The following is a 17,925-nucleotide window of genomic DNA, read 5'->3' on the forward strand; positions in this document are numbered from 1 at the left end:
CAAGAACTTGGCTCAGAGTAAGAACAGAGATGGCTTGAGAGGAAGCCACAAACATCCTTTGGTCAGCTTTGGAAGGAAAATATAAGGAGGCTAACTTCTAATAAAAAAAAACCCACATAGTCCGTAGATGATCTGATCAGGTTTCAGCTGCACATCTCAGCTCATCGACAGCCTGACAAATTTCCCAGGAAGCACATGGTGCTCGGATAGGCTCAGCATGACTCTAGCTGCTCTGGAGGAAGGATAGGAGTAAAAGTCATGTAGGGGGGTATCTAACCTGCCCCTAAATCCTGGCAATCCAGCCCTTAAAGACCAGGCAACTTGGTCCTATTTGCAAATATATTTCTTATTTGCGGGTTTGAGATGTTTGAATTTTAAAAAAAATTTGTTCATGGGATGTGGGCGTTGCCGGCAAGACCAGCATTTATTGCCTATCCCTAATTGTCCTCGAGAAGGTGATGGTGAGTCGCCTTCTTGAACTGCTGCAGTCTGTGTGGTGAAGGTTCTCCCACAGTATTGTTAGGAAGGGAGTTCCAGGATTTTGACCCAGCAATGATGAAGGAACGGCAATATATTTCCAAGTTGGGATGGTGTGCGACTTGGAGGGGAACGTGCAGGTGGTGTTGTTCCCATGTGCCTGCTGCTCTTGTCCTTTTAGGTGGTAGAGATCGCGGGTTTGGGAGGTGCTGTCGAAGAAGCCTTGGCAAGTTGGTGCAGTGCATCCTGTGGATGGCACACACTGCAGCCACGGTGCGCCAGTGGTAAAAGGAGTGAATGTTTAGGGTGGTGAATGGGGTGCCAATCAAGAGGGCTGCTTTGTCCTGGATGGTGTCGAGCTTCGAGTGGTGTTAGAGCTGCACTCATCCAGGCAAGTGGAGAGTATTCCATCACACTCCTGACTTGTGCCTTGCAGATGGTGGAAAGGCTCTGGGGAGTCAGGAGATGAGTCACTCGCCACAGAATGCCCAGCCTCTGACCTGCTCTTGTAGCCACGGTATTTATGTGGTTCTAGAAGCTTGAAAAGGGTTATTTTTAGCACTACTGGTCTGGAAAGGCCTGTTTTTAGTGGATAAATCAGAACACCAAGATTGGTTAGCGTTAGCAACCTGATATGTAAGCAAATTAACAGAAACATGGATTTAAACTTTATTAGGTTCCCGAGACTCCACGGTACGCATCTGTGGAGCCCACAAAGACAAAAAGCTTGGACCCTCGTGCTTTGTTGGATCAAAAGCAAAATACTACAGCTACTGGAAATCTGAAATAAAAACAGAAAATGCTTGAAATACTCAGCAAATCAGGCAGTATCTGTGGAGAAAGAAACAGAGTTAACATTTCAGATTGATGACCCTTCGTCAGAACTGGAAGAAGTTGAAGATTAAGCAGTTTTCAAGAAAATACAGAACCAGGGAAAGTATAGAGCCAGGTAAAGTGGGGGGGGGGAAAGAGAGAGAGAAAGGGGAGGAAAGAACAAAAGGGAAGGTCTGTGATAGGGTGGAGGGCAGGAGTGATTAAATGACAAAAGGGACAATGGTGCAAGGCAAGGAGGGTGGTAATGGGACAAGTAAAGGAACAAAAGATGGGTCTAGAGGAGCAGTAATTGGTAACAGCAGAACCATTAGCAGCACCTGCTGTCTGAAAAAATGGGAGCAGTGGTTATGATCTAACGTTACTGAAATCAATGTTGAGTCCAGAAGAGAATTAAGTGACTATTCCCAGCACAATGCTGTAGCTGACCTCAATAGTAAAAAGGGTAGTCAAAGGAAGCGTGGGATCGATTAGAGACAAAAAAGATCTTCGAGGAGGGAAAGGGCATGGCTGAGGTACTAAGTGAATACTTTGCATCGGTCTTCACTAGAGAAGAGGATGCTGCCATTGTAGCAGTAAAGGAGGAGGTAGCAGTGATATTGGACAGGATAAAAATAAAGGAGGTACTTAAAAGTTTGGCAGTACTCAAAGTAGAAAAGTTACCCAGTCCAGATGGGATGCATCCTAGGTTACTGACGGAAGTAAGGGTGGAAATAACAGAGGCTCTGGCCATAATCTTCCAATCCTCCTTAGATATGGGGATGATGAGAGGACTGCAAATGTCACACCCCTGTTTAGAAAAGGAGAGAGGGATAAACCCGGCAATTACAGGCCAGTCAGCCCAACGTCGGTGGTGGGGAAACATTTAGAGACAATAATCCGGGGCAAAATTAATTGGCACTTGGAAAAGTATGGGTTAATAAATGAAAGTCAGCACGGATTTGTTAAAGAAAAATCATGTTTGACTAACCTGATTTAGGGTTCTTTGATGAAGTAACGGAGAGGGTTGATGAGGGTAGTGCGGAGGTTGATGTGTATATGGACTTTCCAAAGGCATTTGATAAAGTACCACATAATAGACTTGTTAGCAAAATTAAAGGGCAGCGTGGATATAAAATTGGCTAGAGGGCAGAAAGTAGTGGTGAACGGTTGTTTTTCAGACTGAAGGGAAGTATAGAGTGGTATTCCTCAGGGGTCAGTATTAGGACCACTGCTCTTCTTGATATATATTCATGACCTGGACTTGGGTATACAGGGTATAATTTCAAAGTTTGCAGATGACACGAAACTCGGAAGTGTAGTAACTGACTTCAGGAGGACATAGACACTGGTGAAATGGGCAGACACACACTTGGTGAAATGGGCAGATGAAATTTAATGCAGAAGTATGAGTTGATGCATTTTGGAAGGAAGAATGAGGAGAGGCTATATAAATTAAATGGTACAATTTTAAAGGGGGTGCACATACACAAATCTTTGAAGGTGGCAGGGTAAGTTGAGAAAGCAGTTATAAAAGCATATGGGATCCAGGGCTTTATTAATAGAGGCATAGGAAGTTATGCTAAATCTTTATAAAACACTGGTTAGGCCTCAGCTGGATTAGTATGTGTTCAATTCTGGGTACCACACTTTAGGAAGGATGTCAAGGCCTTAGAGAGGGTACAGAAGAGATTTACTAGAATAGTGCCTGGGATGAGGGACTTCAGTTACGTGGAGAGGCCGAGGGTGTTCTCCTTAGAACAGAGAATGTTAAGGGGAGATTTGATAGAGGTGTTCAAAATCATGAACGGTTCTTAGAGTAAATAAGGAGAAACTGTTTCCAGTGGCAGAGGGTCAGTAACCAGAGGACACAGATTTAAGGTGATCAGCAAAAGAGTCAGAGGCAACATGAGGAAACATTTTTTTACGCAGCGAGTTGTAATGATCTGGAATGCACTGCCTGAAAGGGTGGTCAAAGCAGATTTAATAGTAACTGTCAAAAGGAAATTGGATAAATACTTGAAGTGAAAAAATTTTCAGGGCTATGGGGAAGGAGCAGGGGAGTGGGACATGGATTAAAGCCCCAATTCAGAGACTTGAGCACAAAATCTAGGCTTTAAGATAGCTTTTTCAAAGAGCTGGCACAGGTATGATGGGCCGAATGGCCTCCTCCCGCGCATTACCTACTATGATGCTATGAACAGTTTGACACACATACGAAGTTGATTTTTAAAAAGCCAAGGAAGAAAGCAAGCTGTAATCCATTAATTGTTTAAACTAATTTGTAGTTGTTATTTAAAAAAAACACTAGAATTTCTCAAGCTCCATTAAAGCTAAGTATATATTGGCTCAAACAGTTAATAGATTTCAGCTTTCTTTTTCCTCGCCTTTTTAAAAAAGTCAACTTTGTAATACTGTGTGTCAAACTACTGAGGTCAGCTACAGCATTGTGCTGGGAAACAGTCACCTGATGCACAGTATCCACAGTACAAGCCTGACAGCAGCCGTTTTTAACCCAGGTAGGTTACACTAGTATTCTGGAGAACCCTTGCCTACACCAATTAACCCGATTCAAAATTGGAACGTAGAGGATCCATCTCAAGTGTTGGAAAATAAACCATTGGAGTGGCTACATAATTCACAAACACTGGAGACAAGTGAGTTACATGGCCACTACCAGTAGTTTGCACTCTGTGAGCCACTGATCCCTAGTGGTTTATTATATTTAGAATACTATATACATCTTTTAAAATAAAATTATTTTGACACTGTCAGTTGAAGTTACAAGCACAGGTTTAGTGTCAGGCTGTGGGGTAACTGGGGAGATGAAACATTATTTTCAATTGATGTCAACCTGATGCTCTCACTGGGTGAAACAAAACATTATGCATTCAAACCCAAGACCTACAACTACTACTATTACTACTACTACTACTTGCATTTATATAGCGCCTTTAATGCAGTAAAATGTCCTAAGGCGCTTCACAGCAGTGTTATCAAACAAAGTTGACACCAAACCACATAAGGAGATATTAGGACAGGTGACCAAAAGCTTGGTCAAAGAGGTAGGTTTTAAGGAGCATCTTAAAAGGAGGAGAGAAGTAGAGAGGTGGAGAGGTTTGGGGGGGGAATTCCAGAGCTCAAGGCCTAGGCAGCTGAAGGCACTAGAAATGAAAAGACAGAGTGTTAACCCACCAAATATTATTCAGTCATTCAGATACTTGGTTTGACAAAAAAAAACAGAAATTGTTGCACTATATAATGAAATCTATTTAAGCTTTTAAAAGCAAGAAATGAATGGAGTAATGCGAAATTTATATTGGCTGCTACTACTGTTGCTGAAGAAACCATTCCATATATTTTTTTTTATTCGTTCATGGGATGTGGGCGTCGTTGGCGAGGCCAGCATTTATTGCCCATCCCTGATTGCCCTTGAGAAGGTGGTGGTGAGCCGCTTTCTTGAACCGCTGCAGTCTGTGTGGTGAAGGTTCTCCCACAGTGCTGTTAGGAAGGGAGTTCCAGGATTTTGACCCAGCGACGATGAAGGAACAGCGATATATTTCCCAGTCGGGATGGTGTGTGATTTGGAGGGGAACGTGCAGGTGGTGTTGTTCCCATGTGCCTGCTGCTCTTGTCCTTCTAGGTGGTAGAGGTCGCGGGTTTGGAAGGTGCTGTCGAAGAAGCCTTGGCGAGTTGCTGCAGTGCATCCTGTGGATGGTACACACTGCAGCCACTATGCGCCAGTGGTGAAGGGAGTGAATGTTTAAGGTGGTGGATGGGGTGCCAATCAAGCGGGCTGCTTTGTCCTGGATGGTGTCGAGCTTCTTGAGTGTTGTTGGAGCTGCACTCATCCAGGCAAGTGGAGAGTATTCCATCACACTCCTGACATGTGCCTTGTAAATGGTGGAAAGGCTTTGGGGAGTCAGGAGGTGAGTCACTCGCCACAGAATACCCAGCCTCTGATCTGCTCATGTAGCCACAGTATATATATATGTGGCTGGTCTAGTTAAGTTTCTGGTCAATGGTGACCCCCAGGATGTTGATGGTGGGGGATTCGGTGATGGTAATGCCGTTGAATGTCAAAGGGAGGTGGTTAGACTCTCTCTTGTTGGAGATTGTCATTGCCTGGCACTTGTCTGGCACGAATGTTACTTGCCACTTATCAGCACAAGCCTGGATATTGTCCAGATCTTGCTGCATGTGGGCATGGACTGCTTCATTATCTGAGGGGTTGCGAATGCAACTGAACACTGTGCAGTCATCAGCGAATACCCCCATTTCTGACCTTATGATGGAGGGAAAGTCATTGATGAAGCAGCTGAAGATGGTTGGGCCTAGGACACTGCCCTGAGGAACTCCTGCAGCAGTCCTGGGGCCGAGAGGATTGGCCTCCAACAACCACTACCATCTTCCTTTGTGCTAGGTATGACTCCAGCCACGGGAGAGTTTTCCCCCTGATTCCCATTGACTTCAATTTTACTAGGGCTCCTTGGTGCCACACTCGGTCAAATGCTGCCTTGATGTCAAAGGCAGTCACTCTCACCTCACCTCTGGAATTCAGCTCTTTTGTCCATGTTTGGACCAAGGCTGTAATGAGGTCTGGAGCCGAGTGGTCCTGGCGGAACATAAACTGAGCATCGGTGAGCAGGTTACTGGTGAGTAAGTGCCGCTTGATAGCACTGTCGACGACACTTTGCTGATGATTGAGTGTAGACTGATGGGGTGGTAATTGGCCGGATTGGATTTGTCCTGCTTTTTGTGGACAGGACATACCTGGTCAATTTTTCACATTGTCGGGTAGATGCCAGTGTTGTAGCTGTACTGGAAGAGCTTGGCTAGAGGCGCAACTAGTTCTGGAGCAAGGTGGTCTCAAGGCAGCCAGATCCACTTTAGGAACAAGAGTGTTTCAGATTTCCACTACCCTGTGTGTGAAAAAGTGCTTCCTGATTTCACTACTAAATGGCCTAGCTCTAATTTTAAGATTATGCCCATTTGTTCATGATTCCCCCAGCAAAGGAAACAGTTTCTCTCTATCTACCCTATCAAATCTTTATTATTTTAAACACCTCAATTAGATCATCCTTCAACTTTGCAAACTCAAGAAAATACACATCACGTTTCTGCAACCTGTCTTCATAATTTAACCCTTTAAGCCCTGGTATCATTCTGGTGAATTTGCAGTGTACCCCCTCCAAGGCCAATATATCTTTTGAGGTGCAGTGCCCGAAACTGAACACAGTACTGCAGATGGGGTCTGACCAGGGCTCTGTACAAGAAGCATTACTTCCTCATTTTTGGATTGCAGACGCCTTCAAATAAAGACCAACATTCCATTAGCCTTTTTGATTCTTTTTACCTGTGTTCTTCCATAATTCCTAGTCTCTCACCATTAAGAAAATATCCTGATTTGTTTTTCTCACATCCAAAGTGGATGACCTCACACTTCCCACACTGAACTCCATCTGCCAGTTTTGCCCGCTCACTTAGTCTGACTATGTCCTTTTCTAACTTCCTGCTCCTGTCCGCACAATTTACAGCGCCTTCTAACTTAGTGTCATCGGCAAATTTGGATCTGCAACTCTCTATTCCTTCATCTAAGTCATTAATAAATATAGTGAAAAGCTGAACTTTACCTGTCACATCCTGCTAATCAAAGAACATCTCCCTTATCTCTACGCTGTCTCCTACCTCGCAATTAATCACCAACTCGTGCCAAAATAATCACTGTGGTTTAAAACAACTGCACAGACACAGTAGTTTTAAAGTGAACCTCCCCATAACTTAAATGGAATAGTTGCTACAGCAACAGGAGTGACTAAGTATAACATTGCTGAGTACAAGCTTCACCCTGTAAAACTACACATTTTTAAACTGATTCGATGCATTCCCCCTCAATATTTCAAATCAGCGCAATAAATTAATGGAAATGTCCAACTATCAAAAAACCAGCTGGCAAAATAACAGCTCAAATGATATTCTTAAAAAAAAAAATTAAAGTTTAAGCCACATCATGTTGATATCCTGATCTAGATATGCAACATCTAGAAGAAACTCAGCTGACACATTACAATATTGTAGTGGAAGGCACTGACCTGAAGTCTAGGGTTACCAGCTAGGTAAGGCTTGATGCAATTCTTGGTCTTGGGATTAGCACAGGGCTTGGTGTAAACTATGCCATACATCACCCAGCAAGTGTGCAACACATAGGCAATAAAGACCCCGACAATCAGGGTGGTGAAAGAGGTCCTCTTCAACCCAAACATGTTGGGACACTTCACCTATTCGAGCACTGCAACATTATCTGATCAAAAAAAAAACCCAAACAAGAGCTGATAGTAAACCACACCACAGGCACCTAACTTCACCCCTCCCCTCCCCACCCTACCCTACCCTAACTGAACCTAACCCCTAACCACCACCGCAGCAGCAGCTCTAGTGTGGGAGCAGAGCCGCTCTGATCTGGGTCACAGTCCGGCCGCCCACAAACTCTTCCCCCATCCTCAACCAGTCTCCAAAGAAGGCCCTTTCCGCCTGGATGTGACGTCAACGGCCAACCGCCGGAAGCGGGTTACTGCGCGCGCGGCCCCGCTGTCGGTTATTTTCAAAAAACTACGCGCGCGGCGGCGCGGCGCTCCCTCGCAATGGATTGTGGGCATTGGAGTTCTCCCCCCCCCTCCCCCCCCTCCCCCCCCTCTCCCCCCCCACTCGACCTTCTCCCACTGGTACTTGGATAGATTGGGCGGATCCTCTCAGTATCATTAGGCTCCTGTGAGTAATCATTGGACTCCTCTCAGTAATCATTAGGCTCCTGTGAGTAATCATTGGACTCCTCTCAGTATTCATTGGACTCCTCTCAGTATTCATTGGACTCCTGTGAGTAATCATTGGACTCCTCTCAGTATTCATTGGACTCCTCTCAGTATTCATTGGACTCCTGTGAGTAATCATTGGACTCCTCTCAGTATTCATTGGACTCCACTCAGTATTCATTGGACTCCTGTGAGTAATCATTGGACTCCTCTCAGTATTCATTGGACTCCTCTCAGTATTCATTGGACTCCTGTGAGTAATCATTGGACTCCTCTCAGTATTCATTGGACTCCTGTGAGTATTCATTGGACTCCTGTGAGTATTCATTGGACTCCTCAGTATCATTAGACTCCTCTCAGTATTCATTGGACTCCTGTGAGTAATCATTGGACTCCTCTCAGTATCATTAGGCTCCTGTGAGTATTCATTGGACTCCTCTCAGTAATCATTGGACTCCTCTCAGTAATCATTGGACTCCTCTCAGTATCATTAGGCTCCTGTGAGTAATCATTGGACTCCTCTCAGTAATCATTGGACTCCTCTCAGTATCATTAGGCTCCTGTGAGTAATCATTGGACTCCTCTCAGTAATCATTGGACTCCTCTCAGTAATCATTGGACTCCTCTCAGTATCATTAGGCTCCTGTGAGTAATCATTAGGCTCCTGTGAGTAATCATTGGACTCCTCTCAGTAATCATTGGACTCCTCTCAGTAATCATTGGACTCCTCTCAGTAATCATTGGACTCCTCTCAGTATCATTAGGCTCCTGTGAGTAATCATTGGACTCCTCTCAGTAATCATTGGACTCCTCTCAGTATCATTAGGCTCCTGTGAGTAATCATTGGACTCCTCTCAGTAATCATTGGACTCCTCTCAGTATCATTAGGCTCCTGTGAGTATTCATTGGACTCCTCTCAGTAATCATTGGACTCCTCTCAGTATCATTAGGCTCCTGTGAGTAATCATTGGACTCCTCTCAGTAATCATTGGACTCCTCTCAGTAATCATTGGACTCCTCTCAGTAATCATTGGACTCCTGTGAGTAATCATTAGGCTCCTGTGAGTAATCATTGGACTCCTCTCAGTAATCATTGGACTCCTCTCAGTAATCATTGGACTCCTCTCAGTATCATTAGGCTCCTGTGAGTAATCATTGGACTCCTCTCAGTAATCATTGGACTCCTCTCAGTATCATTAGGCTCCTGTGAGTAATCATTGGACTCCTCTCAGTAATCATTGGACTCCTCTCAGTATCATTAGGCTCCTGTGAGTATTCATTGGACTCCTCTCAGTATCATTAGGCTCCTGTGAGTAATCATTGGACTCCTCTCAGTAATCATTGGACTCCTCTCAGTAATCATTGGACTCCTCTCAGTATCATTAGGCTCCTGTGAGTAATCATTGGACTCCTCTCAGTAATCATTGGACTCCTCTCAGTAATCATTGGACTCCTCTCAGTATCATTAGGCTCCTGTGAGTAATCATTGGACTCCTCTCAGTAATCATTGGACTCCTCTCAGTAATCATTGGACTCCTCTCAGTATCATTAGGCTCCTGTGAGTAATCATTGGACTCCTCTCAGTATCATTAGGCTCCTGTGAGTATTCATTGGACTCCTCTCAGTATCATTAGGCTCCTGTGAGTAATCATTGGACTCCTCTCAGTAATCATTGGACTCCTCTCAGTATCATTAGGCTCCTGTGAGTAATCATTGGACTCCTCTCTTTAATCATTGGACTCCTCTCAGTATCATTAGGCTCCTGTGAGTATTCATTGGACTCCTCTCAGTATCATTAGGCTCCTGTGAGTAATCATTGGACTCCTCTCAGTAATCATTGGACTCCTCTCAGTATCATTAGGCTCCTGTGAGTAATCATTGGACTCCTCTCAGTAATCATTGGACTCCTCTCAGTATCATTAGGCTCCTGTGAGTAATCATTGGACTCCTCTCAGTAATCATTGGACTCCTCTCAGTATCATTAGGCTCCTGTGAGTAATCATTGGACTCCTCTCAGTATCATTAGGCTCCTGTGAGTATTCATTGGACTCCTCTCAGTATCATTAGGCTCCTGTGAGTAATCATTGGACTCCTCTCAGTAATCATTGGACTCCTCTCAGTAATCATTGGACTCCTCTCAGTATCATTAGGCTCCTGTGAGTAATCATTGGACTCCTCTCAGTAATCATTGGACTCCTCTCAGTAATCATTGGACTCCTCTCAGTATCATTAGGCTCCTGTGAGTAATCATTGGACTCCTCTCAGTAATCATTGGACTCCTCTCAGTAATCATTGGACTCCTCTCAGTAATCATTAGACTCCTGTGAGTATTCATTGGACTCCTCTCAGTATTCATTGGACTCCTCTCAGTATTCATTGGACTCCTCTCAGTAATCATTGGACTCCTGTCAGTAATCATTGGACTCCTCTCAGTATCATTAGGCTCCTGTGAGTAATCATTGGACTCCTCTCAGTATTCATTGGACTCCTCTCAGTATTCATTGGACTCCTGTGAGTAATCATTGGACTCCTGTGAGTAATCATTGGACTCCTCTCAGTATTCATTGGACTCCTGTGAGTATTCATTGGACTCCTCAGTATCATTAGACTCCTGTGAGTAATCATTGGACTCCTCTCAGTATCATTAGGCTCCTGTGAGTATTCATTGGACTCCTCTCAGTATTCATTGGACTCCTCTCAGTAATCATTGGACTCCTGTGAGTATTCATTGGACTCCTCTCAGTATCATTAGGCTCCTGTGAGTATTCATTGGACTCCTCTCAGTAATCATTGGACTCCTCTCAGTAATCATTGGACTCCTCTCATTATCATTGGACTCCTCTCATTATCATTGGACTCCTCTCATTATCATTGGACTCCTCTCATTATCATTAGACTCCTCTCAGTAAGCATTAGACTCCTGTGAGTAATCATTAGACTCCAGTGAGTAATCATTAGACTCCTGAGAGTATTCATTGGACTCCTGAGAGTATTCATTGGACTCCTGTGAGCATTCATTGGACTCCTGTGAGCATTCATTGGACTCCTCAGTATCATTAGGCTCCTGTGAGTATTCATTGGGCTCCTGTGAGTATTCATTGGGCTCCAGTGAGTATTCATTGGGCTCCAGTGAGTATTCATTGGGCTCCAGTGAGTATTCATGGGGCTCCAGTGAGTATTCATGGGGCTCCAGTGAGTATTCATGGGGCTCCAGTGAGTATTCATGGGACTCCAGTGAGTATTCATGGGACTCCAGTGAGTATTCATGGGACTCCAGTGAGTATTCATGGGACTCCAGTGAGTATTCATGGTACTCCAGTGAGTATTCATGGTACTCCAGTGAGTATTCATGGTACTCCAGTGAGTATTCATGGGACTCCAGTGAGTATTCATGGGACTCCAGTGAGTATTCATGGGACTCCAGTGAGTATTCATGGGACTCCAGTGAGTATTCATGGGACTCCAGTGAGTATTCATGGGACTCCAGTGAGTATTCATGGGACTCCAGTGAGTATTCATGGGACTCCAGTGAGTATTCATGGGACTCCAGTGAGTATTCATGGGACTCCAGTGAGTATTCATGGGACTCCAGTGAGTATTCATGGGACTCCAGTGAGTATTCATGGGACTCCAGTGAGTATTCATGGGACTCCAGTGAGTATTCATGGGACTCCAGTGAGTATTCATGGGACTCCAGTGAGTATTCATGGGACTCCAGTGAGTATTCATGGGACTCCAGTGAGTATTCATGGGACTCCAGTGAGTATTCATGGGACTCCAGTGAGTATTCATGGGACTCCAGTGAGTATTCATGGGACTCCAGTGAGTATTCATGGGACTCCAGTGAGTATTCATTAGGCTCCTGTGAAGGCTGTGAAGTTATGGGAGCAAGCCTGATACATGCTTTTTTCACAGTTTACATGGCATCATTACAATTCCTTGACGTTTCATATTTAAAGTGATTGAGACCTAAAGGGGCTGAACTTTGCAGTACGTGTCACTCAGATTGGTTAATGATAAAATCAATTATTTGAGAACCAAAGGTAGAAAATATGGTGTTTTTGATATAAATCCGGTGAAAAAGGGATCTTAGGGCTTCCCATTAAAGCAATTTACAAGCCAAAAATAGGCACGTTTAAAAGTGTCATTTAAATGTACAAGGAGTTTCCCTGAGAATAAGGGAAGCAAGATTTTAACTAGCTCTCGTCCAGATATACTTACCGTCACTTATGATGGACCTACCCAGGAAACAGACAATCTAAAAGGCAATATATTGCACACCTAGGGATGTAGGTTCATTACTCTGACTTGCCGGAAGGCTGACACAATAATCCCAGATGAAAGGATGGCAACCAACCCTACTATGCCAAAGCAGAAGGATGAGGTTCCATAAGCACCTGGAATCATTGCTAAAGCTACAAGCGCATCAGTAATAAGCTGAACCAAACTTTTTATACGTCCAATAGACTTGCCATTTAAAGCTATTAACCTATCAGCTATCAAGAGTCCAACCATAAACTAATCTTGACTTTGTGTCAATCTCAAATAATCAATTTACCGTAACATCCTTAACCTGTACACTGCTGGCCGTTCCAGGGAATGCAGTTCTCCCTGGGGCTGACAGTTTCTTCCAAACTAGTGGCTCTCCCATGGTTTTGTTCCCAGTGAATTTGAGGAATGTTGAAGAGATACATTTATGCATACAAAGAAAAAGTTGAGAGCAATGGTTTTAAAGAATATTGATTATTAATGTTTTATGGGAATGCCAGATAATGCAATGAGCAGATAGGAACAAGTTGCATAGAATGAGTGGAAACGGGCAGCTTTTTGAGGGATGGTATATGAAGTTTTAAAGAAAATTCGACTTTGTAATTCTGGTATCAGGAGCATCTTGCAAATTACGACATTCTCCCTCTTCACTCTTCAAATTTAATCTTTTATTTCTTTGGAGGCTGCTGTGATCCTATGGTGGTGAATGGGAGAAATTAATGTCGAAAGTGAAGAGAAATGGACTGAGCAACTACTGTAGCAAAGATGTGGGGAATGGAGAAAGTGGAGGACCCCATGGGATCTTACAGCAATAACTCAGAATGGGCTGAGCCACAGCAGGGGAGCAAGGCAGCGGAAGGAGGGAGGATGGTGTGTGTGGGAGCCACCAATGGGAGCAGCAAAAACAAGTAGGTGGTGGTGCAGGCCCTAGCAGCTGTCTGAGGGTCTGATTAGTGAGGTGATGAAGGAATTGATGCGGGCTGCAGTGGAGTTCACACAGCTGAATTACCTCTAGGCTGTTGGAGAGCACACTTTGGATGCCCAGCCGCATATGGTAACTGAAAGAGTGTGATGGAAGTCAGAAGCTCCAATAGAGGCCCAGTGGAACTTGAACTAGGAGCAGCTAAATTAGAACAAATGAATGGGGGACTACAGCCTTAGGCAGCAAAAAATTAAGCAGCAAGGCCCAACGCATGAACCCCCTGTTAGCGTTAAATTAACAAAAAGGTCAAGTCCCTGTTTTTGTATGAGGCTGAACATCCAGTACTCGACTAATTGCCAGAGAGTTTAACTGAAACAAATTCAGGGAACAAGCTCACTGTTGTGGGAAAAAGTTACCACTCGGAGTCAGACTTAACAGTCCAAAATCCACGCTAACACTCACAATGAATTAACAATTTCTGCACGTTAATGTTATACAAAAGCTTAGTAAGTCAAGATAGGGACAAAAGTTGGGTGATGGGAATAGAAGGCACAATAGTGCTACCTAGTGGCCAGAGGCCTGCAACTGCATGACAGGCAATTGTTTAGTCAGTTTCAATGGTAAATGTTGACATAAAAAGTGTAATTCAAAAGTCAGGACAACAGAAAGTAATCTTCATACACAAAACTATTAACAAAAATTGCCCAGGTATGTCCTGTCCACAAAAAGCAGGACAAATCCAATCCGGCCAATTACCACCCCATCAGCCTACTCTCAATTATCAGCAAAGTGATGGAAGGTGTCGTCGACAGTGCTATCAAGCGGCACTTACTCACCAATAACCTGCTCACCGATGCTCAGTTTGGGTTCCGCCAGGACCACTCGGCTCCAGTCTTCATTACAGCCTGGGTCCAAACATGGACAAAAGAGCTGAATTCCAGAGGTGAGGTGAGAGTGACTGTCCTTGACATCAAGGCAGCATTTGACCGAGTGTGGCACCAAGGAGCCCTAGTAAAATTGAAGTCAATGGGAATCAGGGGGAAAACTCTCCCGTGGCTGGAGTCATACCTAGCACAAAGGAAGATGGTAGTGGTTGTTGGAGGCCAATCCTCTCAGCCCCAGGACTGCTGCAGGAGTTCCTCAGGGCAGTGTCCTAGGCTCAACCATTTTCAGCTGCTTCATCAATGACCTTCCCTCCATCATGAGGTCAGAAATGGGGATGTTCGCAGATGATTGCACACTGTTCAGTTCCATTCGCAACCCCTCAGATAATGAAGCAGTCCGTGCCCGCATGCAGCTAGACCTGGACAACATCCGGGCTTGGGTTGATAAGTGGCAAGTAACATTCGCGCCAGACAAGTGCCAGGCAATGACCATCTCCAACAAGAGAGAGTCTAACCACCTTCCCATGACATTCAATGGCATTACCATCGCCGAATCCCCCACCATCAACATCCTGGGGGTCAACTTAACTGGACCAGCCATACAAATACTGTGGCTACAAGAGCAGGTCAGAGGTTGGGTATTCTGCGGTGAGTGACTCACCTCCTGACTCCTCAAAGCCTTTCCACCATCTACAAGGCACAAGTCAGGAGTGTGATGAGTGCAGCTCCAACAACACTCAAGAAGCTCGACACCATCCAGGACAAAGCAGCCCGCTTAATTGGCACCCCATCCACCACCCTAAACATTCACTCCCTTCAACACCGGTGCACAGTGGCTGCAGTGTGTACCATCCACAGGATGTACTGCAGCACCTCCCAAACCCGCGATCTCTACCACCTAGAAGGACAAGGGCAGCAGGCACATGGGAACACCACCACCTGCACATTCGCCTCTAAGCCACACACTATCCCGAACTTGAAATATATTGACGTTCCTTCATCGTCACTGGGTCAAAATCCTGGAACTCCCTTCCTAACAGCACTGTGCGAGAACCTTCACCACACGGACTGCAGTGGTTCAAGAAGGCAGCTCACCACCATCTTCTCAAGGGCAATAAATGCTGGCCTTGCCAGCGACGCCCACATCCCATGAACGAATAAAAACAAATTTCAGTTCACATACACTGACACTGAAGAATCAAATATTACAGTACTGGCAGAGATGTCAGAATCATTTTTATTACTGTAATGTTAAGATGATATTATTACATACTTTAAAAATCTTACATTAAATAGTTTTAAAAATGTTTCTTCTACTCTATCACTCTTATTTTTGCTCCTGTTCTCTCTTCTATATTCTCTACTTTGGTTTATTTTGAATGTATTTATTTTAAGTTCTTATCTTACCCATTGTCCTATGTCTCCAATGTCCACAGTTTACTCTGGAGCTGCAAACCAATCTCACAGGCTGATTTTTAGCCAGTGGTGAGGTAGAACATTGAAGTTAGGTCAAATGCATGTGCATGACACTTTAGAGGCAATATCAGGAGCCCTAAGCTCTTGATAACTTCTTAGAGGATTCAGGAGTCTGTTCACGCTGATCAAATTATTGCACTGGTGACAATATGAGGGGTAATTATTGGTGCATAATTTACAACTTTCTAATGTACACAGTGACATATGCTTTTAACCAAATGTTAGGACAACACAATACTTAAGACAATATTTTCCACCAAATTATTTATTCTTACACATAAAAACAAATGGTTACAATACCTTATCAAAGAGGGTTTACACAATCTACCACTGTAACAAAACCAGTCATTGTTCTGAATGTTCATTAGTGAAGTAGTATTGAATTAAAATGCCTTTTGCGAATAGGTAATGTTCTCTGTTCAAATGTAGAAATCACCAGGGATGCAACAACATTAATGACCAGAAGTTAACAAATATGCATGGGATAGCACGCCATTTGCTAAACTTGGAGTATGCAAGATCATAGAACACCAAGGAGCCCAAAACAACAAATTAGTCTGCTATACAAGATTAACAATGGTAGGAGTCATAATACATTTGACTGGGATGTATTTGCAGATTGTTGATTGAATAAGGTATTTTAAAATTTGGTCCACAACTTGCACCTTCATGTAGAGTTTTAAGAACTGTGAACTTGTGTGTGACTTATGTATGGGTGTAAGCAATGACTAGCACTTACCATGAGGTGGTGCAGGTGCGACTAGTACGCTACTCTTCAATAGCAGAAAGTGAAATATATATAATCAGAACCAAATTATATCATGGAATAAAACAGCACATAAGCAAGTTTTATTTTTGCTTGTTTTTGAAGTTCTACATCCAACAGAAGAAAAAAAGCAATGAACATCATCTACAGTAAAAACAAATAAAAAAACTCAAACATAATACATTTGACTATATTAAGGCTGGCGCAAACTGCTACATAAATAACATCGAATGATATTATATCATTGCCATTCTTTCTCTTGTGATTCTTTCTCATTGCTGTGCTAATGCAGCACTTCTGAAGCAAAAGCTGTAATGAGCCAATTAACTACATAACCTGATTTTTCCTTTGAATATGTCATGCTGACTGAGTGGTTTGTCGATTTTAAATTTCAAAACAGTATCAGCAAGTTTAAGTCACACAGCATTAGTGTTGCATCTCTGACACGTGAAAATAAAAGCATAAATCATCTGAGGCTAGAACTTCGAGATCAAAAAACTTTCCATCTTGTTGATTTTGATCCCAATTCTCAGAGTCATTGAGCCAACAGAAAAACAAAATGGTATACTGCAGAATGGTTGATAACAGAAACAACAGCTCCCCATAAATACAGTTTAGGGAGTAAAATTTAGCTCCACACAAACCAGAGCTTACAAATACTATATTGTACATGTATTCTCTCTAAATAATTCAAATGTTGCACCTGCAGCTAGCTAAGGAACAATGGGAAACAAGATAAAGTTTTTACCCAAAATTTCCAAATTCACACTCTAGCAAAATGTAGAGTAAAACTAAAGACTTGGTACAGTGATTGTGAAAACTATTCCCAATGCATTTTAGACTTTATGCAAATGGATTCACTCCATTAACAAATACTTTTCACCTCCCCCTGGATATGTCAAGGAGCTAACCTTTGACAGGCAAGGCAATTTTTCCTCTATCAGAAGTTGTTTCAAATATTTTAGTGCAAGTAGCACTGGTTGAGAGTTGGTGTTAACAAATACAAAAGCTAAGCTTCTGTCTTGATTTACAACTAGACTCCGAGTAGAAAGTTTTGCTCGTTTTTAAAAAAAAATTCTCCAGTTGCCTGAGTGCTTACTTTTAGCTCTTTGCTCCAATCTTTCTCTGTGGTACTACTTCCTACATGGCCACCAGAACAAATGAAAACCCTTGTTCGGTCAGGTAGCTCGAGCAGACAATGCTACTTATGACTGAAATGGATATGGTTTCCCCTCCACTACAAAGCTTTTGCATGGTATTTGCACCAGGAATATTCCCAACTCTATTTAAGCAAAAAGAATTAGTCTGTAATCATTTAAAGCGTCAAGTGGTCAAATATCAAGTAGGTCAATTTAGGTTTACTTATTCAAGCTATCTGCCCCAAGAGTTCTGGAATCTATAGTATTTTAGGTGGGCCCCTCAGTTCTATAATTCCTGTTTGGGTTTCATTGCACAACTTGCCCACATGAGGAATATTATTAAATCTCAAAATATCATAGAAAAAAAAGATAG

At 43.3% G+C, this 17,925-nt stretch overlaps 1 protein-coding gene across 1 annotated transcript in view; it reads right to left on the reverse strand.

Moving 5' to 3' along the window:
• Window positions 1-7,661, reverse strand: part of clptm1l (CLPTM1 like) — a 37,152-nt gene extending 29,491 nt beyond the window's left edge. Inside the window, exon 1 of the mRNA XM_068000195.1 lies at window positions 7,380-7,661. Coding sequence (XP_067856296.1) covers window positions 7,380-7,550 — 171 coding nt within the window. The 5' untranslated portion in view covers window positions 7,551-7,661. The remainder of the gene's footprint in view (window positions 1-7,379) is intronic.
• Window positions 7,662-17,925: the final 10,264 nt, after the last annotated feature.

Source organism: Heptranchias perlo, chromosome 2 (genome assembly GCF_035084215.1).
Source record: "Heptranchias perlo isolate sHepPer1 chromosome 2, sHepPer1.hap1, whole genome shotgun sequence".
NCBI classification, from domain to species: domain Eukaryota; kingdom Metazoa; phylum Chordata; class Chondrichthyes; order Hexanchiformes; family Hexanchidae; genus Heptranchias; species Heptranchias perlo.